This window comes from Aplidium turbinatum, chromosome 7, assembly GCF_918807975.1.
Source record: "Aplidium turbinatum chromosome 7, kaAplTurb1.1, whole genome shotgun sequence".
NCBI classification, from domain to species: Eukaryota; Metazoa; Chordata; class Ascidiacea; order Aplousobranchia; family Polyclinidae; genus Aplidium; species Aplidium turbinatum.
This window is the reverse complement of record NC_137478.1, coordinates 4,787,742-4,814,006: the sequence shown is the minus strand read 5'-3', so window position 1 is coordinate 4,814,006 and position 26,265 is coordinate 4,787,742. Positions and strand designations below refer to the sequence as shown.

General features: G+C 37.7%; 1 protein-coding gene and 1 pseudogene across 1 annotated transcript; one reads left to right on the top strand and one right to left on the bottom strand.

Moving 5' to 3' along the window:
* Window positions 1-8,828: 8,828 nt before the first annotated feature.
* On the bottom strand, window positions 8,829-9,332 carry LOC145774139 (protein FAM200A-like; annotated as a pseudogene).
* A 10,070-nt stretch (window positions 9,333-19,402) lies between these two features.
* Window positions 19,403-25,872, top strand: LOC145774307 (N-alpha-acetyltransferase 40-like). Its single transcript, XM_082585518.1, has 8 exons — window positions 19,403-19,501; window positions 21,056-21,103; window positions 21,430-21,480; window positions 21,970-22,118; window positions 23,772-23,924; window positions 24,512-24,595; window positions 24,797-24,874; window positions 25,365-25,872. The coding sequence occupies exons 1-8, from the start codon at window positions 19,475-19,477 to the stop codon at window positions 25,435-25,437; spliced, it is 663 nt and encodes a 220-aa protein (XP_082441644.1). The 5' UTR covers window positions 19,403-19,474; the 3' UTR covers window positions 25,438-25,872.
* Window positions 25,873-26,265: the final 393 nt, after the last annotated feature.

Below are 26,265 nucleotides of genomic sequence, written 5' to 3'. Positions count from 1 at the left end.
AACGGGTTTACTAAAATGAAAAAAACAAGGTTTTACCATTTGCAAGTCTTGAAACCTCTGAGATTGAAATCCCCCAAACAGTTATTGAAGTTTGCCTTTTAGACCGAGAGCCAGGTCGATTTATTTGACTGTCTGGGTCAGTAAGGTTTGACAAGTGTTTCTAGACTGAAATTTTGTGTAGATTTCAAAAATAAACCTCTTATTTGCACTAGCCTGACCGTTTTTGTAATATTAAGCATTTTCCGAGATGATACCTGTCAATATCGCTATAACTGACTAAGGGTGCACCATTTGCCCCCGACCTTTAGCAAAAAGCCTGAACTTTTTTTTGCTTATGAGGTTATCTTAGAAAACAACTTTTGCAAAGTTTCATTTTGATTGGACAAAGTTTAACCCCCCCACCCGGCCATTTTCTAAGGAGACTAACGGCATTTTCCTCACACTATCGCCACTAGATGGAGCTGCTTGCAAGATGCAACTGCATATTTACTTTGGAAACATACCCCTCTTGATTCTGCATAATTTAAAAAAAAAATATCTGAATTGGCCAATGGGAAGCAGAAATATGGGCAGTTTTGTACTCTCCCCTAGCGCAATACTGCCTCTAGTGGCCAAAACATAACAACAATTATCTCCTTAAATGTCCATCCAATTGAGGCAAAACTGGTGTCTAACCCTCCATTTTCAAAGGTGGTGAGTTTGTTTTTGCTGCTAGTTTTAAAGATTCTATCCATTAGGTGGCAAAAAACTTGCTTTTCATAAGTTTAAGCTAACGTAACCGCTTGGACTTGAATTCAAATATGCAAAGCTTCAACAAATGCAACTCATTGAGATGTATATCATTGAAAACAAACAAAGAAAGAACAGTGCAACATCTATTGTAATTGTGATAGATATTGTACAGCAATAACCTTACACGAATTTCACATCATAAAGGTCACACAGGTAATGAAACAGTAAACTCGCAATTAGATTATCAGATACCATGACGCTGAATCTATTTTCCTATTTCTTTGGTTTGGTAATTTTTTTCGGGAATTCTCTACTACTTGTAAAATGTTTTGGTATCGTTCTTCCTTGAGAGCAGTCCCATGAAAATCCTGGACCAGTTTGACTCCTCGCTCTGCTGTATCATTAACCACACTGATGTTATTCACAATTGTTTTTGCAATTTTGTAAGTCTTATTGTCATCCCAGCTTTCGATAGGTTTACTTAAAAATGCTGAGTCAATTTTTAAGATTTTAAAAAATGACCAAAAGTCTTCTCCAATATAGTCCTGGAGATCCCTGGATGTGTCTGCTGGGAGTTCAGGGAAACAAGGTTTTCCAAATCCAGAGCCAAACCTTTTGTGCACACACCGCCATTTTTAACTAAGATCATTTTTTGTGCCATCAGTTCTTTGGTTGAAGTTTTCACACTCTGACTGAAAAAAGCCAACGGTACAAGCTCTTCTGTCAGATATCACATATCTTTCCAAAACTTTACATATCTTCCAAAACAGTCCCATACCTTTATGAACTCATTGGATGCTTTTGCAATGAGCTCACCTACGGGGTCAGAAGGTTTGTGTACCCCTGATACCTGGATAGCTGGATAGCTCGTACCCCTAGCAACTTCGTACCTCCAACCCTAGCAACTTCGTATTAGGGAAGTGATCGAATGTTATACACTATAAAGTAAACCCCTTTGAAAAAGTCTGAGTTTACTTTGAAGACTGAAAATTTGTCAAGTTTCTAGTTTTGTAATGGTTGAGCGAAGCATGACTTAAAAAACTACAGTATACAAGTTAGCACACTTCTATACAATAATGTACTTTTTGGAGTGTAGTTTGATTATTACTTACAATCAGTCCATTGTTACTATGTGTGATAGAACGCATCGTTTTATAATCTGATCAAACAACTAATCAAGACCAGGAAAATCCATGTTTAATTCGTTAAAGAGCCGCAATCAATGGCTCAAGGAGCCGCAGTTTGGCCACCCCTGATCTATATGATACAATGTGACTACCCTTGACATGTCATGAAATTATACGGTATTTCTGATTCTCCACAAAGAAAAAACAACTTGATTACCCATGGATTGGGTTTTCTATTCATTTATTGCTTCAAGTTAAGTCTTCCTTTGAAAGGAATGAGTTGTTCGTTGACACACACTCTCTTCTTTGACAGTGTTACTTCCATGAAAGTCTTTAAATACTCATTCATAATTGGTGTCACCTTTCAAAACTTATCTGTTTCCTTTTCATTGTTCTACAATCTGCATATTATCAACACAATGGAGATTTGTGCGCAAAGTGCTAAATCGATTGTATGGCATAGTATCTTCCATTAATGGATTGGATAGCGTTATACTTTATTCTCATATTGGCGAAAGTGGGGTGTTGGGTAGGGTGCATCATCTGCCCTTTTTCGTTTAAATTTTGTTCTGCAGTTGTCAAAAGTGTTCCTTTTGTCAAAGTAAACACACCTGTGAAGTTTTATGCGAAGTGATTTGGATCTAGGGGTACCACATCGCGAATGAATTTTTGACATATAGACGTCGAGCGAAAAATGTGAAAAGCCTTGTTTCAGATGGCATGTCTGTGGTATACATATGTACCGTTAGTCCAAAAGCGTTAAATCATTCATTTTAGGGTTTTTCTCTCTTAACTGCACACCTTTTGATCATTATATTGCAAAAAAATATTCGCTGAACTTTATCTAAACTTTAACATTCACTGTTTTGGTCACAAAACACCAATAAATGCACATTGTTTTGCCGAATTTGCAAAATTCTGTATTTTCCGAATTGAAATAACTCAGTTAGAAAAGGCACAGTTGCCTGCTCAACAAAATATGCAGTATCCATTGAACATTGTTGTTCATTTCCTTCTTCCGTAAATTCGGACGCTGCCGATAACTGCCTTCAACAGTCTGCAGAACAGTTGGGAATCTCTGTTCAGACTTTGCCGATGAAACATAGTCGCATCCAAGCTTGACGCCCCGTTCAGCTGCATCATTCACTACTCTCAGCTGCCTTACAACTGTGCAGCAAGCTACATATGAAGGACAGCTGTCTCACTGAAGAACATCTTCGTCCATGAAACTTGTACAATGGCCAAGTTTTAGTGCTGCAAAAAGGAACCAGGCATCTTCATTGATTAGATCAGCCAACTTGTTGGCTGACAACATTGCAATCAACCTTAGTTTTCCAAAACCTTCTACAAATCTTTTTAATGGCTGTCTGAAACTTTTCATTTTCTTCAGTATTGCTCTTGCCATTGCTGCTTTCTTAGCTGGCAGTGTCTTGGTGCTGAAAAGGGCTAAGGGAGAAAGTTCTCCAGACAAGTACCATGTGTGTAGCATGAAATATTTGGGCGCTACCTCTGCTACCAGCTTGTCTTCTTCTTTGTATTGGTGTAAGACTTCAATAAAGCGCAAGTGGTTTGTTGGTGCATTGACTTGGCACGGTGCTAAAAACCAGCACCAGCCATAGCACGACAAGATAAATTTGACAAGACGTTTAAACATTGCAATTTGTATGTAATACACCTTTTGCACGTCATGAACCAGTATGTCTGATAGAATGTAAAGGGATAAGTGTTCAACCATGTCGGAGTCGGTGTTTTTGTGATAGCAAAGTACTGGATGCACAGTTGCTTGGGCATGTGTCCAGTGAAAGCCCTGGATTTCATTTTGCACATGAAAGGAATAATTCTCTGAAAAGTCCATATCAATCAAAACATCACCTTCTTGCAAATTTTTTTTTCTGGACTTGTAATAATTTTATTGTGCTTTGGACACATAACTATGTGGAAGAAGTTAGACCAGCTTCTCAATCAAGGCTTCTATGAAATCTGAAACACTTGTGATCATCGTAACAATTTCTGCTCTATCAACTGTTGTCCACTGTTTAAAAGTGATGTCTTCATCATGATCCTCAAACAGCGAGTTAAGGTGGCTTCTCAAAACTTCTGAAGATGGACATTGGTCGCACTTGCAAAACATGCATGCTCTTGAGGTAATATCACATACCATTAAAGAAAGCAAGTCTGTAAGATTCTGCCAAATTTCCCGCCTCTATCAGTAACTTGGAATTATCATGAATTAGACACACACAAACTGAATGGGTTCCGGAAGCTCCTGCCAAAACGCACCACTTTGGCCTTAATGTGCAAAATTTTGACAAACCAAACTTCATATCTGATTGTCTCTTAAACTCCTGATACAATAATTCATTTAGTGTCACCAAAACCAATCTGTTTGGTTGATAGCATTTTTTGCCCACAGACACTTTATCCTTTTGACTTGGAAGTAACCTACCAAATTCATCATCTTCATAGAACTTCAACACAGAATCAATAATCTCTTGAGGGAAAGCCCTTTGTCGACGTGGTTGAGGTTTTGGAAGATTGGTTTTGGTGACACTAAATGAGTTGTATCAGGAGTTTAAAAAGAGACAACCAGATATGAAGATTGGTTTGTCAAAATTTTGCACATTAAGGCCAAAATGGTGCGTTTTGGTAGGAGCTTCTGGAACCCATTCAGTTTGTGTTTGTCTAATTCATGAGAATCCCAATGTAACTGTTGTATAAGACGTTGTAACCGGCCACGGAATTGGTTTTAACGTCTCCCCTCAGTCAGTTGTTTAAACTGTTCTACCTATCCTTTCTTCATTTTAAAAAATGCATGGTACATTTACTAAAGAAAACTATCTCATTTCTACTCAATTATCCCACTTCATATTTAGAAGCTAGAAAGCCAAGGATATTATCTTGCATTTAAGCCAAGTTGCAGAAAAATCGAAGTAGAGTGTTTTTTGCTATAAGCGATCAAAGTTTCGTCATGCATGAATGATCACAAATAGTCATGTGTGAAACTAGCCACTTGGTGGCCTGTAGTGATATAACAACAAACAAAAAATATATCTTTGCAGAACCTCCTTACTTTGGATAACTCATATGCATTGGAATTTTCAAGTTACCATTTGAAACACCTTCATAATAGCCTAATAGGTCAAACAAAATTTGCAGTTAATTTTTACGCATGAGCAATCACAAAAAGGGCCAATTTTCAATCGCCTATATCTCAAAAAGTACTGGGCCGATTTTAGTAAAATTGGTATCCCTTTTCTCAGAATTGCACAGAAATTCTACATGTGAAATTTCATAAAAATCTACCACATACGGTTCCACAACTGTACCAGTAGCCACGAAATGACCCCAAAATAACAAAAAATGACATAATTTAATCCAATTGTGGTACCCCTAGATGTTAATGAATTCTTCTGAAAAGTTGCACATCTTCAACAATCATAAAAAGGAACATTTTAACCAGTTAAGTGCGTAATTAAATTTCGCTGGTCGACCGCACAGTGCGGAATTATTTTTCGCAATTTTAAGTGGTTAATTTCAATCGACTCTGACACTTTTTGTGTTGAAGCTACAGCAAAACAATCTATTAATAAAATGTTCAGTTTGAAATTATCTTTGAAATAGCTGCAATATGATGACGTCATATCAATGACGTCATAATGGCAATCAAAATTCCACAATCAAAAACATAATACACAAAATGAGAAACATCAATAATTTTTTACAGTGTGATAAATGCGGAAGCAAGGCTCTACACACAGTGCTTTGTCACATTCTTGGCACATGTAACAAGTTTCAGTTCGTTTTTGGTGTGAATAGCACACATGGCACCGGCGTGAAGGTCTTGCCTTTCTGGCAGTAGGTGAGATTCGTGCTGGATAATGTGAAGCATAAAGACGAATAGGAGTGTCCTCTCTTGATGGTCTTCCAACAGGCTTTGAAGGGCCATCTCTGTAATTTTCTTCTATCAGCCTGTCAATTATAGAGAGAATAAATTGTAATCTGGACTTTGATCCTCCATTTTTCTTATAAAGTATGAAGGCATTGAGTGTTGCCATGTCCATAACGTGCCGGAATTGTTTTTTGTAATACGTCTTCATTCGTTTTCTTGTAGTTGAATAGGAAGCCAAGTATGCATCACTTAGATCAACTCCACCCATTTTATCATTGTATGTTAAGCATACTTGGGGCTTTTGCTTTACCTCGGACCGCGTTGCTACTTCTGTGGTGGATGCATCATGGATGGTGCTGATCATATGGACATACCTCTTGTCCCTCCAGCGGAGAGCCATCAGTTTTCCCCGAAATATTGCCTTGACTTCACCTTTTCGAAGAACTGTTTTGCTGAAACCGTCAGGTAAACCTTTTCTGTTCGCTCGCAAGGTGCCAATAGCATCTGTGTTTCTGCCACAAAGTTTGTCGAACAGATCCGGTGAAGAGAAAAAGTTGTCTAAGTGGATGCAGTACCCTTGATCCAAAAGATGATGGACAAGGCTGAGGACACACTTGCTTCCCATATAATATTCATTTGCGTATTCAGGGCGGTAGGCAGTTCCTTGTCCAGTATATACAAAGAAGTCCCAAATGTAACCTGATGAAGACTCACATAGTTCGTAAGATTTTATGCCATAGCGAGCTCGCTTTGAAGGAATATATTGCCGCCATCCCAGCCGACCCTTCCACAACATCAACGATTCATCTACAGAAACATCTCGCTCTGGCATGTAAATTGTGGAAAATTTTTGTTTCATGTGTTCAAGCACGGGCCACAATTTATATAGCTTCGGTGGAATGTCTCCTGGATCACTTCTGTTATCAGTGAAGTGCAGAAATTTGGTCAGGAGAAGGAATCGGTCTCTGTCCATTATTTTGGCAAAAAAAGGTGTTTCAATAGATGCTTTTTTGCTGAAGTAGTCAGCGACAACAGGCTTCTGAACAATGCCTTGCAAAAGCAAGAGAGCAAGATACAACCTCATCTCTTTACAGTCTGTATCTATCCATTTTGTCACACGTGATCGTCGTCTCAAATGAATACCATGGACCTCTTTGTGCTGTGCAGCATATAGATTAGTTTGATGAACTATCATATTCACCAAACTATCATCAATAAATAACTGAAAAAATTCAAGTTCATCCTCAGGATTGACTATATCAACCTTCATACCAGGAACACCAGTGAAAGAAAATCTTTGTCTAACTTGGCCTTGATCAGACCAAGCAGCATCCTGAGGAGGAGACTGTACATCCCAAGGTGTAACGGAAGTTTCACTATCAGTCACAGGCAAATGGCTAGGATTGTCTGTTGGCCTGCCCTGTGGCACAGTCCAGCTTGAATCAAGAACGTCACTGTCATCGTCACAACTTATTGCCCCAATCAAGCAGGGCTCTTCATTTTCACTATCATCCTCATCTGAACTTGAAGCAAGAAGCTCATCAATATCTTCTTCAGTCATATCAGACAAACATATTCTTTTACGCCTAGAAGCCATAATTTAGCTATATTTATGTACCTAAACTTGTGGTTATTCTGAAACGTTACCAAAAAGTTATCATTAGCTTTACAAGTAGGCCTATACTTGCTTCCCTTTCTCAATCTGCATTCTGTGCTACGCCAGGTAGCCTAAGCTATATTTGTTAGATAACTCTTCATTTGCACGCAGTTATACCAATTCTTGGCTAGAACATTGCCAATAACAACCAATGTGTATTTAGCCAACCGTGAAATATCTAAAACATAGAAATCTAAAACTTGTTTTTATAGCGATAAGGGACAAATGAGTTGAACTATAACTGACTAATTTATAATGTAAATCATGAGAGGAGTGGAGGCGGCATTAAATCTTGCATTAATCCTCTTAAATCTATGAAAACAAAAATTCTAAAGATACAGAGATTGAGAATAAACCTTTAACGTGATAACGCAACAACTTCTCATACGAAAAAAAACAAAACGTCACAGCTGCACAACGCTTTGTAGTGAGACCCCGCCTTGACGTGATATCACGTCATACGCACTGTAAGGAAAATTTTCCATGACGTGATATTCCGTCATACGCACTTAACTGGTTAACCCACTGCAGAAAATCAAAGAAAAAAATGAGGGGCAGATGATGCACCCTAGTGTTGGGTGCTACCCATCGCAATATGCATGCCAAAAAAGTTTTTGATTTCCAGAGGAGTTCTTTTCAAATCTTTATCTTTTTGTTGAAAATGATAAATGTTTGTTTTTATACTGAGCTCTTCAAAATAAAATTCATTGCGGATAAATTTAGAAAAATATGTTTAAGGTGTTGTTGGTTCAGAAGAAAAGGCATCTTCCAATTCTTCAACTGGTGCACTTGAAAAATTGGATTGTAAAATTGGTAAATTGGATTGGATTTGACCCATATATGTAATTTTTGAATTGGTGTTTTGCTTTTTTTACTAGATAGTTTTTTGTTGTCAAGCTCAATATTTTCAGTATCTCCATTTAGAAGAGCTTCATTATAGCTGTTGTCATTTGAACTAACTTGCAGGTCTTCTAATACTCATCATTTTCACCATCCGATAAGCCATCCAAATCTAACTCATCACCAAACTCCACCTCGCTAAGCATTCGTGAAACTTTAGCAGCATTTCTTCTATTATTTGCAATTATAGAAATAAGTTCATTTGCATAACAAGCCTGCATTGAGTACAAACAAGGTGTAAAAAGTTTAGAAATTCCAAAATAGAAAATGGAAACTGAAGAAAAGTTTGGTATGATATTTCGATATGATTTCATTTAGGTTAATAGTATAGGTCAGTGGTTCCAAAACTTTATCTTCTCGTGTACCATTTTTTGGTTCATGCTACGTTCTTGTACCACCTACAATATTTATTAGAAAACTCCAGAATTTACAAATAAAAAATAAAACGCAAAATATTTAATAAATACCATTGAATGGGATACTTAAAACCTTTAAGTTGAAATTAACAAAAACACAACACATTTTAATGAGATGGATGAAGTTGTATTTTCTCGACCAGCTAGTCGATGCGAGGAATCACATTGCCGACCGGGCATCTAAAGTCATGTCCAGGTGCAACAAGACAGTTCCATTTCTGCGATTTGATAGTCATCATAGTAGAGAACCCCTGCTCGCACTCCCACGTAGACTGAAAAATTAATAACTGGGGAACAGCATAACTGGCTAGCGTAAGGTATGATGACACCACATTCAGCCAGAAGTTTATTGGACAACATTCCTTGTGTTTCGCTTTTGCTGTCTCATCGGCTTGAATGTCTATTAGCTCCTTTTGTTCCTACGATTCATTTATGGTTCCTACGGGCACATCAGCTGGATCAATGAAAGACGGGTTTGCGGAGTAAGCACAGCATGCAAAGTCCAGGAAGCAATGCTTCTATTCAGTCTTAAGTTGTGAAAGGTGATAGACAATCTGTTTCGAAATATCATAATTAGGTTTGTTCTTGATGGTATCTATGACTTTGAACATTCCATAGAATTTGTTTTCAACATTCTTAATCCAGGGGTCCAGCTTCCAAACAAACGCTCCGAGCTTTAAGATGAATTCTGTTGCAGCTCAGTTGGGCCCTTGCAATCACCGGTTGAAGTTGTTTAGGACTTTAAAAATGTCTGCTAAGTAGGCTAACCTCAAAATAAATGCTTTACTTTCCAAATCTGTTTGAAAATCGTGATTCTTGCAAAATTGAAGCAGTTTATCATGCAGTTCAAACAGACGCCTTGTGGCATTACCTTGGGAGAGCCAGCCCACTTCTTGTAGTAGGGAAGACAAGTGTGGTCGGAGCTTAAATCTTCACAGAGCCGCTTGAACAACCGAGTATTCAGGCTGACGATTTAACAAAATTTATGAACTTGATAATTATGATGACATATTTGGAGGAAGCACCTTAGCGCAAAAGGCAAATCTATGAATGAAGCAATGCAGAATAGTGGTGTGAAAAGACACAGCTTTCATATGAGCCGTAAACCCTGATTTTCTGCCAAACATAAACGGAGCTCCGTCTGTGGGCATCCAACCACTTTTCCCAGTCCAATTCATTCAGTTTGAAAAAAATCATTAATATCCTTAAAAATATCCTTTCCTTTTGTTGCATGGAGAAGATCCTGACTCATAAGTAGCTCCATCTTGACAGAATTATATTGCGTAAAGCGAACATACAGAAGTAACCGACAGCAGTTGGTTATGTCCATTGAGGCGTTAACTCCTGCAATTAGTTGGTCGGCAACATTGACTGACACCTCTATTCGATTCTTCACAGTGTTATTAGATAGGGGCATAGCCGCTTTCTTTCTGAATACTTGTTTAACCAAGATCTTCGCCGCTGGCATTATGAGAGACTCTGCAATTGTTGCGCCTTCATGTTTTTAGCCACCAGGAAAGAGACTTCACTTGACGCTATGACAACGCTCTTTTTCCTCTGGTAAATAATGCCAGTTTTATCCAAGCGTTGCTGCTTCACGTTCTCGCCAAGTCGCTGAAAGTAACCGGCATCTCGGTCCTGCTTGTTAGCATGATTTGTCTCCAGATGGCGTTTGAGCAGGCTGGGTGTCATTGCTGCATTAGCAAGTCTTCATGCATACTACACACTGCGGCAAAGACTCTCCTTGTGTTCGATAGCTATGAACCCGTACTTTATATAATCCGGGCTATACTTTCGTTTTGACATGTTACTGAGGACTCGTGAATATTAAACAAAAATTAGTCAAACTTTTACCATCTTCGCTACAACACAACTAACTTATTACAAAAACTCAATTGACAGATTTATTACATCATAATAAATGACTTTCTATTTCGTCACAAAGAAACACTGTTTTACAATCCAATGCGTCAATACACCAAGGAATTAGAATTCAGTAGGGAATATTGCATGAAATTTCACATTCTACGTAACTTATCTGAGTTAAAATAATTTTGACATGCACTAAAAGATCATTTACGATCATTTGGTGTGAACTTAATATGTTGCTAGTGTACCACCTGGCAGACCTTCGTGTACCATAATTTGGGAACCAATGATAGGTCGTGTGAGATATTGGCTATCACAGTTTACCATTGAGTTCATTGCTACTATAGTGGGCCTAGGAGACAGAGGTTATTGATGATGCTCCATGCTTTGCTGCTTGAGTGTGAGAAGTCGATGGTTTGGACAACTTCATTTCATCGCTCAAGCTTCTTTGGTCTTTGCATCCAGTCGCTCAAGTAGTCTGGTAGCGGTGGTGTTAGAAGCAGTACCAGGTGTGGCGTTTTGGTAGGATCGATAGAGAGCCTCACACTCAGAGTCCCAGTGTAGTGTATAGCTGGTTCGATAGCCGCATGGTATCGTGGCCTTTGCCACAGTTATTTTGGCATTGCCAAAGTCCTGGTAGGCCTCGACTGTGTTGCATGTTTCAGGTGATGGTAACTTTGCAGTAAACTAATTGGTGAAGAGGCTGTATTGATTCCAATCGGCTTTTTTGAAGTTCCATCGCTTCACCGGTGAACTCGGGACATGTGTCACAAGTTTTGGGGCGATGATAGTGGACGGCCAGTGTTGGACCGCCGGAATTTCTTAAGCACACACCCGTGTGGAAGAGAGCTGTCGGCTCTTGCGAAGGCCAAGTCAGGATTTGTCCTTATTTCCCAGCTACTGGAGTGGAAACTGGCTGGTTCCTTTAGGTTTAATAGGAGGGCAAGACGTTTTGTAGAGGCCCAGTCACGGCAGTCAACCAGCAATTCTCTGTCGCTGCTTGTGTTGTTGTAGCCCCGGTCGGTGTGCTGGCAGTTGAAATCGCAAGCGTAGAGACTGGGGGAGGGAAGTTGGAAGGGATGGTGGCAACATTTGCAAGGGTGGGGCTTGTAGATGTTGGCGGTGTTGTAGTCTGAGATACATATGCACACCCACTCAATCTCGGCATCAGTTGGAGATTGGTTGACAAAGGTCCACTTCAGGCTCTCATGCACAAACGTGGCAATGCCGTGCTTCCTGCTTAAGGTAGACTCAGCTTGCATGTAGTTGGGAAGGTGCACGGTCGTTTGGTCGACAGGACGTTTGGTCGACAGGACGTTAGGTCGACAGAACGATTCATTTTTGGGTTAGGGTTAGAGTCAGGGTTAGATTAGGGTTATGGTTAGTTAACCAACCCTAACCCTAAAATAAATCGTTCTGTCGACCTAACGTCCTGTCGACCAAATGACCGGGTACCAGTTGGGAATGGCTAGCCTATCTGCAGAGGTGCAGGCGGTCTTTTGCATTAGGATGACAAGTGCCCGGTTGGTATTTGCAAGCTGCTCCACAACTTTGATCTTGCTTGTTTTGTATCCTTTATGTTAAGCTGCAGGATGGTGGGGCGTCTGAACATATCAGTTGCCCCTTGCAGCTGTGCCACCCGGATTCCGGGTGGAGGCTCTTTGTTGGCAAGTTTCGTTTCTCATCTTCTAGTGTGCAGATGGTTCTCACAGGATGGGGCACGAGAAGCCACTTGTTGTCCATCCCCGACGCTAACAAAGTCTCTAATTTTCCTACACTGCAAACAAAAGCATTCTAAGCTAATTATAACTGTACAGATGGAAATATGGAGCTAAGTTGATATGCACATACGCTATCTCTACATACTTGTACTTTGACCACCAACAACTTTTGTCAAATGAGAAATTACTCATCTTGGTTGATTGAATTTCAATCCAATACACATTCAGTCATGCTATAGAGTGAGTTGACAAATAAAGAATGATTAGGGCCGCAGGACCAGACTTTGAAAATTGTATCATATATGATACAGAATGAGTGAAAAGGTTTTAAAACATCAGCAATCAACCGGTTTTCTAAAATAGATGAACGGATGTCCACGCTTCGAGTCAAACAAGCAATGGGCATGCCATGATAAGCAAGCGTTGATCAAATTTGTTAGAAATCTGCGCCAAGTCGTCTCGTGATCAGATGTCCTTGTGACAAGTCAGTCATGGCCAGTTGTCTAGCGACGGGTTGGCCATGACAGGATGTCCTGTTCTCACAGAGACTGCATCTACAATGACAGGCACATTTTTTAATACGCAAAGTTACTTTGCATTGGAGATTGTCATATGTTTCTTGCACTTTTTACTTTGTATGGTCATTGGTCACAGCACAACATCTAGCTTGGTGGGAATTTCCATTTATAATCATATACCTCTTGTAACCACTAGTCACAGGTTTTGCTGATTTTTTACACATTTTATACATATTAAAAATAATGAAAAAGCAAAAAAAATTTGAAGTATCTTCATTTGGGCACTTTGAATTTTTGGCCTCTAGTAGGACTTTGGGAGGCGAGCACAGACATTTTTTTCATTTTGCACCTTAATTTTTTCGCCTTGAACGATTTCCACAGTGAAAACATGCATTTTACCAATTCAGGACCCAAGGAATCGATTTTTACACTTGAAATTATGCCAAGATAAACGTTTCAAATGGTAATTTAGGTTTAAAGTTTTTCTTTTACTTTTTACATGCTAACTTTGGCGAATATTTCGGAGCGTTGAGAAAATAATGCAAAAAAATTGTTTTTTTGCATTATTTTCTATTTGTGTTCTATCTCGGTCTTTAATAAAGATATTTCAATTTTTTTGCATTTCATGATTTTTTAATCTCTATAAAACGTATAAAAATCAGCAAATCTTGACTAGTGGTTACAAAATTGGAAAAAAATCTGATAAATATAAATGGAATGCCCCTGCTAACTTCAGTGGTTGGGACATAATGTATAGTATATATATATATATACTGTTTACACTTTTCAAAAAGTTCTTTTACTGCATTTCTTTATTGCTCAAACTCTTTCAGAGCATATGTTCTCACAGACATGTCAAAACGTTAAGACAGACATATTCTTTTTTATATTTAACTTCAACAAATAGTGCAAAGAGAAATTTATGCTTTCATTATCATAGTTTCAATTGCTGTAAGTTGGGGCTATTGTGAACACTTTTTTGGGAAAACTTTGACTAAAATCATCATTTTACGGTTTTGTAATATTTGTTTTTATTTTATGGGCTGAGATTCAGTAATACAATCCTACCCCAAATCACCGGGCTATTATGAACATACATTGTATTACTGTTTTTGTTCAAGGTAGCACCGCGATTGGGGCTATGTTGAATATGTAATCGATGTACCGGGCAACAGCATTTAGAAATTGTTTCTTAATGAGCTTTAATTGACTTTTGTTTGCTAAGTATTTGTCAGTGAAAACTATTAAGTTGAAAAGAAAATGATAATGAACTTATAAACAACAAAAACATTTGAAATGAACACAAATACAAAACTAATAATCGTGTTTTGAATTTTGTTGTTTTTCATCAAAAGTTTTCTCTGTTAATGTATATGACTTTAACAGATAGATAACTCATCGAGAGAGCATGCAAAGCTAAGCTGACATTCTCTCCGTTTTGTGCTACCAACAGTGATTGGATAACCAATGCTCTTCACAATGTCATCTTTATGCAAAAGAAACTCACCAGCTCTCATAGGGCGAAGGAAATGTGAACTCCTGTTGCTACGTTTTAGGAAACTCACAAAGTATGTACCATCAGCATTATCTGCAATCACTTCCTCGACATATTGACGTGCTTGCCCTTGCATACTATAGGCCGATGCAACGAGACATGTAGCCACACGGATTGATCTATCCTCTTCAACTGATGATGTAACAAGACAGTTTCCTTCACAGTTTGAATTAACCTCTTCATCTGATGATTCGTCTAAAAACTTAGATGATGTATCACTGCTGTCATCAAAAATCACGTTGCTTTCTTCAGATTCTCTGTACGATGATTGTGCTGCATAAATTCCTGCAGATGCAGCTGTATATCTGCTCTTCCTAGCACGGTCCAAAAGTCCACTTGGACCAGTTCAGTTCAGTTTATTTTTTTGTTGGCGAAAAAGAAAGACAAGGATGGCAGCGAAAGACCAAAAGGTCACCAAAGTCAGCTGCCACCTAAACATTTAAACAAAATATATTATTTTGCTGAGAATGCTCTTCAAGTTCTGGGTGCAGCAGAAAAACCGACCAAATTTCCAACTAGGAAAAAGAAACAAAATTTATAAGAAATCAAAACATTTTTGTCTCATCTTAAAGTCAAAGTCATTTGATGTATTTATGTTTATAAGATTACATCCTGTAGGTGGCGCCCTCAAGATGTAATACATTGTTGCAGGCGGTTTCTGAAGTTTTCGAATACTCGGCGAGTCATTTCTTGTGGTATTTCTTCCACTGTTTGACGAATAGATGCTTTTAGTGCTTCAATAGTTCTTAGCCAAGTTTTGAAGACTTCAGCCTTAACATGTCCCCAGAGAAAATAATCGCAGTGGAAAGATCGGCGAATGTGCTGGCCATCCCATATCACCGCGCAAAGAGATGACATAAGATGGAAACATCTCTCTCAAAAGATCCTTTGATTTTTTCATGGTATGTGCAGTAGGGTGGCTCTTAAAATTGAGTTTTTGAATTTTGCTTGGGACACCCTTTCAAATGGTGAGGTTGTCAGAAAAAATAACTCTTGCAAATTTTTTTTTAATTTGAAGTTGATTTAGGGGTGGCCCTCCCCCCCTAAAGTTCTGTGCCCTCCCTCGAAATACCAAATCTGAGTATCTCGAAAACCACTTGAGCTAGAGATACGGTTTTTGTGTTAAAAGATGCAGAAAACATGGTTTTCTATCTGCTTTCTGAACATTGAATGCATCTATCTTGAGTAGAAAAGCAGTTATTTAGAAAAAAACGCATTTGACAAAACCTTGATTTTACAACCTTTTTTGTGACCACGAAACCGTCTATAAAATTTCGTTTTTTTTCTTAATTTTTGCACCTTAGAGGGAACACTGGTAACGATGTTCATTTCAAACTGTAATTCTGGTCAGTACTGCAAGAAGCGATATTATCGACAATATTTTACATATTGCCTTGCGTATTGTGACAGGATGTCTGCGACCTACACCATCGGACAATTTCCCTGTCCTTGCAGGCAACCAACCAGCTGAGTTTTGTCGCGAAGAAGCCATCCTGTCTCTTTCTCTGCACTACGAACCCCAACCACTTGCTCCACTCAAGTCTCTACAAGTCTGTGAGCGAGCAATCGAGCATCCTCGGCAACTGAAATCGAGACACCCATTTGTATGTGACGCACAACTCCTGATGAAAACCGCTGAAAACCAATCCATCAGCGCGGCTACCTGGGAGGACAACAAATGGAGCTCAGAGTAGAAGAAGAACTCCTCAAGGCTCTAAAGTTTTATCTCTGACACCAGCCCCCATCCAACCAGAATGCATAGTTTGCCAAGGAAGGCCTGGGTGTGGCACAACCGCCTGCGTACTAGGCTACTGGAGTGAGACTATTCCGTTCAAACATGCACAAATGGGGGATGGCTCCATCCACAATCTGTGAGTGCGGCATAGAGGAACAAACCACAGACCACACCATCTGTAACTGCGCCAAATGGTGTGCGTGGTCTGCTTGAACTGGATGACGAATCAATGCAATTGCTGCTCGACACCTGCTCAAGCATCTAAACCGCATCGGCACTGCCCAAGGGTGGTAAAAGACAGAGCCCCTTGACCCCTGGAGTAACAAAGAAGGTTTAAACGAAGAAGAATCGACAATATTGTTCTTGTTGGAATTTGGATTTAACAGTTTCCTGTGCTCAGTAACAACTTGCAAAAGAAACTGAAGTTGGTACTCATCATCAGTTGGGAGTTTGTTAAAATCCGGGATTAGACTTAGAGCAACTCCTCTCTCTGCTCTGTCATTGACTACTGAAAGTCCCTTCGCCATGTGTAAAGCTTGAATAAATGCACCATCTTCAGTCCAATGAGCAGGATCCTTTGAAAGTATAATTATTGCTTCATCTTCAGTTCTTCACCCAACAGCTGAAGCCATTTTGAATTAGAGGTGCAATACTGTTCTAGACCCTTGTTGCTAAGAAACGCATCTACAGTACTTTGATGCTTCGTCTCCATGGTGGACGTTCTGCTGTTTCATTTAACATGGTTGCCACCATTAGCTTTTTACTTTCCACAGACAATCGAGAGTCAAACAAGGCTAGTTCAACCATTTCTTCGGACAGATACCATAAATGCAGACCAAGCTTTTTGCATAAATTGCCTTCGCCATGCAACAAGTGCGATGCATAGCACCTGAAGCTTGAAAGTGGATTCTACGCTCAAGAGTTTCTCCAAGGAATATGACAAAAAACGGGCATTTTAGCTATGCATGAATGCATAAAAGTTTAGAAATACTTATTTCGTTTATTGCTTTACCAGTTTTACAGGTTAGTTTATGAACTTTGTTTATTGAATAGCTTGGGCCACAATACTTGTTTAGCACTGTTTTGTGCTAGAATACCGAAAACAGGTTTTTTCTAATAACTGCTTTTCTACTCAGGATAGACGCAATCACTGTTCAGAAAGCAGATAGGAAATCATGCTTTCTGCATCTTTTGACACAAAAACCGTATCTCTAGCTCAAGCAGTTTTTGAGATATGCAGATTTGGTATTTGGGAGGAGGGCGCAAAACTTTAGGGGGGGAGGGCCACCTCTAAATCAATTTCAAATTCAAAAATTTTTTGCAAGAGTTATTTTTTCTGACAACCTCACCTTTTCAAAGGGTGTCCCACACAAAATTCAAATTTTTTTCATTTTTTGCCAAATAAGAGCCACCCTAATGTGCAGTTGCTCCGCCTTGTTAAAACCATATTTCAGCCTCTTTGTTCAATTCTTCAAGTTTTGGTTTCAGAAATTAGAGCAACATTTGCACGCTGGTTTTTTTTTTCACTGAAACTTTTCGGTCATTTGTCCGAAAAATTTGACTTAAAAAAATTCGGTCATTTTTTATTTATTTCAGTCATTTTTTCTCATGAAAATATTTCCTTTCAAGTAGCTGATACAAACCAATATTTGCACTTCCTGACTAGCTACAACATTATATATTTTTTCGGACATTTTGACCGAATTGACTATATTTTTTTCGGACGTTTTGCTAAAAAATCGGTCAATGACCGATAAATAAACAAAAAAAAACAGTTTGCACGTAACGATACGACGTAACAGACAGCTTTATCCTCTTCAAAGAAATAAGTTTTCCAAACACCAAAGTTTGCAACTGCACACCACACAGTTATGTTCTTCCCAAATTCATGCAAAGTTTTTGTTTTATTAATCACACCAAATGTAAAAAATAACAATGTAATCATAACATACAGTGTCACTAATTGAAAAGGTAGTTTTCGTCTTAAAAGCAAAACTTACCTTGCGCAGACACCAAAGTAAACGGCTTTAATTTCATAAGTCATTTTTAAAGGCGATATCTTGGCTATGCAAACGACTAAATAAAGCTTCCAAAAGTTATACTTTATAACTTTCTATATTCAAAAGTCATATACATGCAGATAACCTGCAAAAGTTTTTAAATAATGTAATAGGATTTGCAAAATTTCAAAAATAAACTTTTTCCTAAAATGTGTTCACAGTAGCCCCTAGGTTCATAGTAGCCCCACTCTACGGTATTTGATACAAGTAGGTCATTGATTATTATCACTGGTCTTCAAAAAAGACATTTTTCCGCAGTTTGAATTTTGAAAACTGATTGAAGGTAATTTTGGAGTGCTGAATCCGAATCTAAACTCAGATTTTTACTATCACATCAGATTTTTGAGATATAACAAAAATATTTTATTTTGCCAAAGTTGAAGATTTAGTATTGCGTTTATCACCAGCATATGCAGTGCTATAGCGAAAGGTTAGTGTTAGACACGCCAAAATAGCTTGAATACGTTTACTGGACAGTGGACAAGCATTGCCATAGACCTGCTTTAATCTTTGTGATTTCATGCAAAACATTGACAGAGGGTGGTCAGTTATACGTGTAGCTTCCCTTTTAGCTTTTTATTACTGCTTTCTTAATAATGTTACTTCAGAAAAAAATTGGTATCAAAATTGTAGTTTGTAGGACCTACTTCAACTATTTATGCACCACATGGTCTGGATTTCTGGATATAGCACAATGTGTAATAAACGCAGCGTCAAATCTTCCACTTTTGACAAAAATAATAATTTGTTGCTATCATATCTCACAAACTTGACATGATAGGATAAATCTGAGGTCAGATTCGGATTCAACTCCCCAAAATTACTCCAAATCAGTTTTTAAAGTTCACACAGCAAAAATCGTGTAGACCTATGTTATATATTAGAAATGGTATATACATTTTAAAATATGTCAAGACTATTTAAATTAACTTCTTATTGATTTATGTTGTTGCTGTGCACTTATGTCTTGTAAAATTCATTAAAAGCATTCGTTTTGAAGTCTTGTAGAGTAGAGGACTATCACATTGATTTAGTTGATTAGTTCAAACTTTATACAATAAATTGTGTATTTTCCGTTCTTTCAATTTGCTAATTTTGGCCAAGAATTTTTACAAGTACTGCACAGTAACAATCCACTTGAACGACTTGTGATAATTCTTTATACTGCATGACATCAAACTGTGCTTTTGACATTTTTCGTCACGCCTTGAATTTTTCACTTTAGCTTTCAACTAAGGTTAGTTATGTTAAGTTTCAAATAAAATTAAAATTGTGAAAATTAGTCAAAACAAAGTATGGATACTGATATCTCCAGCGGCCAGGTATGTTAACTTACATACTTTTTGAGGAGTGTTGTTAAAGATTATGAATTTAGTCGAAAGTGAGCTATTGCTTGGAAAAAAATAGTCTTTAGTACTACTACATATTCACTACTGCATTTAAGTGCTTAAAAACTTTCTATAGAAGTTGTACTATACAGTACACTACAGGCCTCTAAGCCTCCGAAACTACTGCGCCGGAAGGCCGTGTTTGTTCGCCGGCTACCGCAAGCCAATTAGCCAACCATTGATATTTGAAACATTTTTTCTCTTCACTCGTATTTGCAACCTTTTTTTTAACAAACAAGTCAAAGTCTCTCACACGCCGACGAGAAATATTGCTGATAAAAGTTCTGCAAAAATTCTGAGCTTGGACCTATAAAGACTAGATCTACACCTACTTGCGTTGGGAAGCAGTGCATTTAAATACAACTGTAAATATGTTTCAGGGCCTTGTTCTTACGTGAGTGAACGCAAAAAATACCATATCAATTAACGGATTTTTGAAAACACGAATTTTTAACAGACTTTTATTTTGGCTGCCTGAAGAAGCCTTGATAGGCCATGCTTGGTCGCCGAAAAAAAGGGAGTTTAGAGGCCTGCTTTTTGTAATATTTTTGATGTGAGCTCCGTAAAAAAGCTTAACGCTTGCAAGTTTGTGAAACAATTTTGTACGGTATAATATTACGGGTCTGCTACTATTCGGTGAGTTCCTAACCTCTAACCCTAAAACGGCAATGATAATTAGGCTACGGTACCCGATAATTTAAAATTGAAAAAATCACCGAATAGGGATCGGACTCTAACCCCTAACCCTAAAACGGCAATGATAATTAGGCTACTGTACCCGATAATTTTTAAAAAAAATGAAAAAAATCACCGAATAGGGACCGGACTCACCGAAACGGGCCAATCCGTAATATTACAGTAAGCTTATTACTTTTTTTTAAGTTTGGTGAAGCATCCTTTTCCCTTTGGCATTGCAATTGAGTTATTACCATGTGGCATTAATGGCCTGAACAGACTTGCAAGTTCTGTTGTCTTTATAGTAAGGTTGTGACACTTTTACCTTATCATTGGGTTGATTGTGTAACAATTGTTTGCATCTGTCTTATATATACTGTACAACTACCTAATATTGTATCAGCAATATAATGCAGTCCATCTTTTTTAGCTATTTTATTTGTCACTAAACTTCAACAAGACGACAGTTACAATTTGTACTGCTTGATTTTGCCTGGTTGGGTTTTGTTGACATTTTGTAATTAGTTCAAGAATTCAAGCAGGCTAAAGCTTTTGTAAAAGCAGTATAATACTTTCTGGCAGCGCTGTTCTGTATTCAGCGGATGTTTGTATCAAAGTAGTGAAAGAAATGAGCATAAAACTCTGTGGTTTATATATGCGATCCAAAACAGTAAGACAGTCTCGTAGTAACCAAATCTTCCATATTAATATAGGTATGATATAATATAGAAAAGTTAATTAAAAGGAATGTTAAAAGAAGTACCTATAGCATGTAATAATTGAAACTTTATTAACTACACACTTTGTTTTCAGAGAAAAATTAAAAGTAAAGGAAAAGCAAAAAAGCAGTTGCGTAAAGAAGTGAGTCTTCTTAAAATTATTACATTTGTAGTACATTAATTTTAAACTTTCACTTTTGTATTAACTCATTATCTTCCTCCTTTGTCAGTTTAAAGTGACGGCGCAAAATGAAGGATTTCAAGCATACTGATGCTGATAAAAGTCCAGTTCCTGGTTGTAGTCAAATAATTAGCTAATCTCTTTATTATCGGATAAAGCATATCCGTATTAAAACTGAACTCCTATCAGTATGCTCTGAAGCCTTCTTGAGAATAGTTTAATCTGGCACTAGGAGGATATATGGGATAAATCGCTATTTCAAGCAAAACTCGTGCTGTCGTTTTTAGGAACGAGAAAAATTGGATCGTTATTGGAAATTGGTGGAAGCAGCAAATAACGTGAGTAGATGCTAATCGTGCGAAGTGCAATGATAAATATGTGCTGCAAATACCGTATATATATATTTTTGAAACGTTGAAGGTTGTATCTGGATTAGCAATAAGTGGTTCGCAGCTGTTAAATCATCACTTTATCCCCGACTGAATGCAATTACAGATACAACAATTTTAAAAGCATCAATGTTTTAAAGAATTTACCTGTGGTAGAATATTTGTGAGTTTTTTGAAAATTCAAGATCATATGAAAAAATGGTTTTGTCCATTTGTTAATGAGCTGTGTTTTGATGCGGACCACTGCGTCTAACTCATACTTGATATTTGGCTTGAAATCTTTATATGTTTATAGAGCTTTGGTAGAAAATTTACTTTGTTGTACCATAGACATATAAAGATCGTTGTGTTGTTCTAGCGATAGTTTGTTTGACATACGATGAAAATCTGTTTTGTATTTGGCGACACATCACATGTAAACTATCTTTTTCAAATCAGTTGTCTGATCCTATCAAACCACTGGTCTCATTCCAACACTTTCGAAAGAACGGCCTTTCCATCGTGTTGCGATGTACGAGAAAGACTGAACTCACTCAAGACGAATCGAAATGGATTTTTGATCTTACCAAAGAAAATATGCAAGCTTTGTAAGAACAAGAATAAACATGGTTGATCGGTTTAAACCGGGCAGTTTTGACCACCTATTACTGGTCAAAACCCCTTTAGTGCATGAATCAAGTTGCTTTTCAGTTGAATTAAAAATATTACCCTCCATGTTATTGTTTAGTAATGATGTTCAACTACATTTTGTTTTGATCAACAATAACCTAAATGCTGGAATTGGAACAAAAAATATTCAATTTCTCTTGTTTATTTTTGATATTTCAATCAGTTGGTTATTTTAATTATTGAGAAAATTCAAATTCTAAAAATAAGTTTCTGATGAACCAAAAAATGCTTGGTAGAACGATGAACCATTTGCACAGCCTACTGAAGTACAAGAATTTATTCCAACAAATTTTTTTTTTATGAAATACATTTGCCATCAATGTTGCCATAAAATTTGCTCAACATTTGCCTTCCCGTTGCGTAGCACATAAGACATTGCACGACATGTAATTAAGGTAATAGTCTTAACGGTGTTTGACGTCTTGTTTTTGGCGGCGCTGAAACAAGAGAAAAATCCAAAATAAATATAATCTTTCGTACGAATTTTACAGGCAGCCATCTGTGGCTGCCTGACAGGTCGGTATTGGCGGCCATTAATGAAAGTTCAGGCGGCCATGGCCGTCAGCTATTTCGAGGCCTGCATATCAAAATGGTCACAACTCACAACTGCTATTATATTTCCTAAATATCCCATAGCCCAGGTAGCCGACCATTTACTACATAAAAATATTTTTCTGGGTTTTGACCGGTTTAAACCTAGTTTTGACCACTTAGAGATCAACCCTGAGAATAAAAAATAATTTATTCTAAGTCAGTTTAATCACATTTCGCTAAATTTTGTCATTGATCTAGCTAGTGCTCTATTCAAAAAGATTATGTTTGGTCAATTTTGAAGTTTACCACTGAATAAACTTTTCTTAAAATTGGAGCCATGTAGCTAAGTTGTGTTTTTCAAGCATTGTTGTGGGTTTGATCTTTGATTGATTGTTGCTTTTGCAATGTTTTTGCAATTAAATGTCCGCCCCGATTACTCAGTTGGTTAGCGCATGAACGAAGAAGCTTCAAGATCAAGCGGGACTGGTTTAACTTTCAGGGTGTGCACTTGATCAACGCATTATAACAACTGCTCTCCATTCTTTGGTATCTAATGGATGGAATAATTTCCCGCCAACAACACTTCAACAATTGAAAACTTCACTCTGTTGATATCGTTGACTGGGCCTGCATCAGTGGTTCAATGCCTCTACAACTACAAATATGCGAAACTGCTAGGATGAAGCTCTCAAAGAAGTTTTCACAGTCCGAGGATAAAGATTCAATCAATCAATAATGATTGGTGATGGATTGTATGCAGAACAGTTGACATTTGCAGAGGAACTATTCAATTTCAATCCTAGAAAGTTTTTTTCTGGCACACACATATTTGGGGACTAAGATTGAAAAGTAAATTTTAATTGCAATCGTAGACAACCACCAAAATAGCCTACACCGAATGCGTAGGTTAACTGGATCAATCGCCTATATTGGAATTCTTGAACTAATGAGGCAAGACCGTTAGTCTCTTGTTTCACATTAGTTTAGTAATAATTTTTTTATACATAATATGTTGAATACTTTATCTGTTCTATTAGATACGAAGAAACCTGGGGATGGAACGACAAAGAAAAAACAAAAGAGCTTTTTGATGACCGCATGTGGTTTCTTCTTGCTTCCGAAGAAGACCGCCTTGTTGCATTTTCTGCTTTTCGGTTTGACCTCGATTTTGGTGAACCTGTTGTATACTGGTACGTACTCTTGCATTGCGATCCTGAAGCAATACTTTTTGCTATGATTAACACCGAACTTTCTCAAAAAGTAAAACGATAGTTTAGCCTTTGACTGTTGAATGCTTGCTTAGAATGAAGGTATGGTTACCATAGCATGAATTGACAAGCTTTGCATGAATATCCTAGACTTCAATGAGGATTGAGTAGCTTTATGCAACATCCTGCGTTCCCTGCAACGATTTCTAATGAATATTGCGGATTCCTGGAAATGAGAAAGGTCTTGAGTTACCTGCTTTAAGCTTTTTAATTTTATATCTCTCCGTTGTCCAATGTCCACATTTCATTGCTTTTGTAGTGAAAATATATTTCGATTTTTTGTAAAAAGTTCTGGTCTACAGTAGAAAAAATATTGCTGAATGTGTTAATTTTTAATGTCACTCAAAAGTGCTAAGAGCAACGCTTACCTGCGTCAGATACGATACCAATCAAAAACACGCTTTATAGGCAAATTTCATACTTAATTGCACTCGCATGCTTGCACTATTACAATTTCTTGAACTCGCTTTGCTTTATGGTAAGTTCACACTCACCGTCTTGACTTTCAGCTACGAGATTCAACTGAACAACCAAGTTCGTGGCAAAGGATTAGGAACATTCATGATGCAAGTCCTGCAACTGCTTGCCATCAAGTAAGTTATCCGTGCAGATTACTGCTACGAGTTATTGGTTGAAGTGTACACAAAGATTAAGGCGCCACTTTGTCTTTGCTGCATTCTCATTTACATCACTTATTTTACGTGTGTCGATACTTTATATATGTACGCGTACGGTACTGTTTAAGTTAATGTATTGTCCATGTACTTTTTTCCTTGCCATCATTTCCTGTTTAGAAACGGTATGCATAAGGTAATGGCAACAATCCTTCACTGCAACGACCAATCGACCAAATTCTTCATGGAAAAATTGAAGTAAGTGAAAAACTGTAAAATTTGTCGAAAAAGATGTTCGACTGATTGTGCAATAAAGCTAACCTACTGACAATTTAACAAGTTTACGATCGCCTAGCTTCTCGAAGATAAGTTCGTTTGCCCTTTTGTTGTGAACTTTCGTGTATCACCTGCTAGTCTTCGACCACAATGTGTGTATCAGCCTGTCATGTGAGTTGTTAAAAAACTTGCTAAACTTTGACCAGTTTGAAGGTTTTGTATTTTTAATGTTTAGTTTAGGGCACTTCAAATTAAATTTCTGAAACAGCTTTTGTGAAAACGATTATTGACCTGAATTAGAGCAAGCTGCAGTTAGACGAACTACATTATTTATACGGGCTATTAAAAGTTTTCAATTTTCTAATTTTTTTAGTTTTTTGTTGTCTTTTCAGCATTAGTCTCACCAATTTTCTTATGCGTTTTCATGAGTAAGTAAGGCTACTTTCAAGATGGTTACTTTTTTTCCATCCAGGTACCAAGTTGATGATACAAGCTTGAGAGACGAATGCTACGATATCATTAGTAAGCCTGTCAAAACGTCCTAGTCTTTTTGTGACGGGTAACCTTTTGAAACCGAAATACCAAGCTGCGGAGAAAAACAAGGTCTTGCTGGGTTGTGAAAAAAAAGCTTTTGCTTTTTCCAAGGACTGTTCTGATAGGTTTTATCATTGGCAAACAACCGTTTAATTCGTCGAATTTCTTGTGTTAAAATGAAACCGTTTTGCTTTCTATATCACAGCAACAAACCTGATGTCATTTGAATAGTACAGCAGGCCTGTTTATTGTGGCTGCCTTGGGACCAGACTGGGGACGCACAGAAAGGTGATTAGAAGTAAACCCTCCATGAACTTGGTGCTGTGAAATTTATAACGTTTACTATTGCCATTCACCTTGTGATATAAACTATCTTGTATTTCTTTTTGTCACTGTTTTTCTTTACCATTCCAAGCCAATGTAAATATGACGTTTTCTCTTTTGTCTTCTTGCGTTTAATGATGCCGCAGGTGACATTGTTAGATCGAGGTACAGCAGCCAATGAATTGTGCGTTTATCGAGCGTTGAAACGTCCGCGTATGTATCATGGGGTCGGTATATTGGACCTTGTGTAATGCGGTGTGAAATTTGAAAGCTAGATGGGTTTTTGGGCATTTAAAGACATTATCTGTATGTGAAAGCAACAGAATCACCAAGTTGCAAGCTTTGATGATGGACATTTTAAATTGCGAAACCTCAAATTGCCAAGATTAAGTTTCTCGGTTTGAAGATAAAACTTGCTGAAATCAAGATGAACACCTTTTTGCTTAAGTATTTTTTTCATAAAAAAAAACAACGGTTCGCTTTTGAAAATTTTTATAGGGCTTTATTTGAAGCAC

What these genes read in the sequence shown, in the direction of transcription:
- LOC145774307 (XM_082585518.1), top strand. Translation starts at nt 19,475, where the DNA reads ATGGATACTGATATCTCCAGCGGCCAG. An exon ending in TGGTGGAAGCAGCAAATAAC is followed by an intron (nt 21,481 to 21,969) that starts GTGAGTAGATGC and finishes TTTTCAAATCAG; the next exon opens with TTGTCTGATCCTATCAAACC. An exon ending in TTCTTCATGGAAAAATTGAA is followed by an intron (nt 24,875 to 25,364) that starts GTAAGTGAAAAA and finishes TTTTCCATCCAG; the next exon opens with GTACCAAGTTGATGATACAA.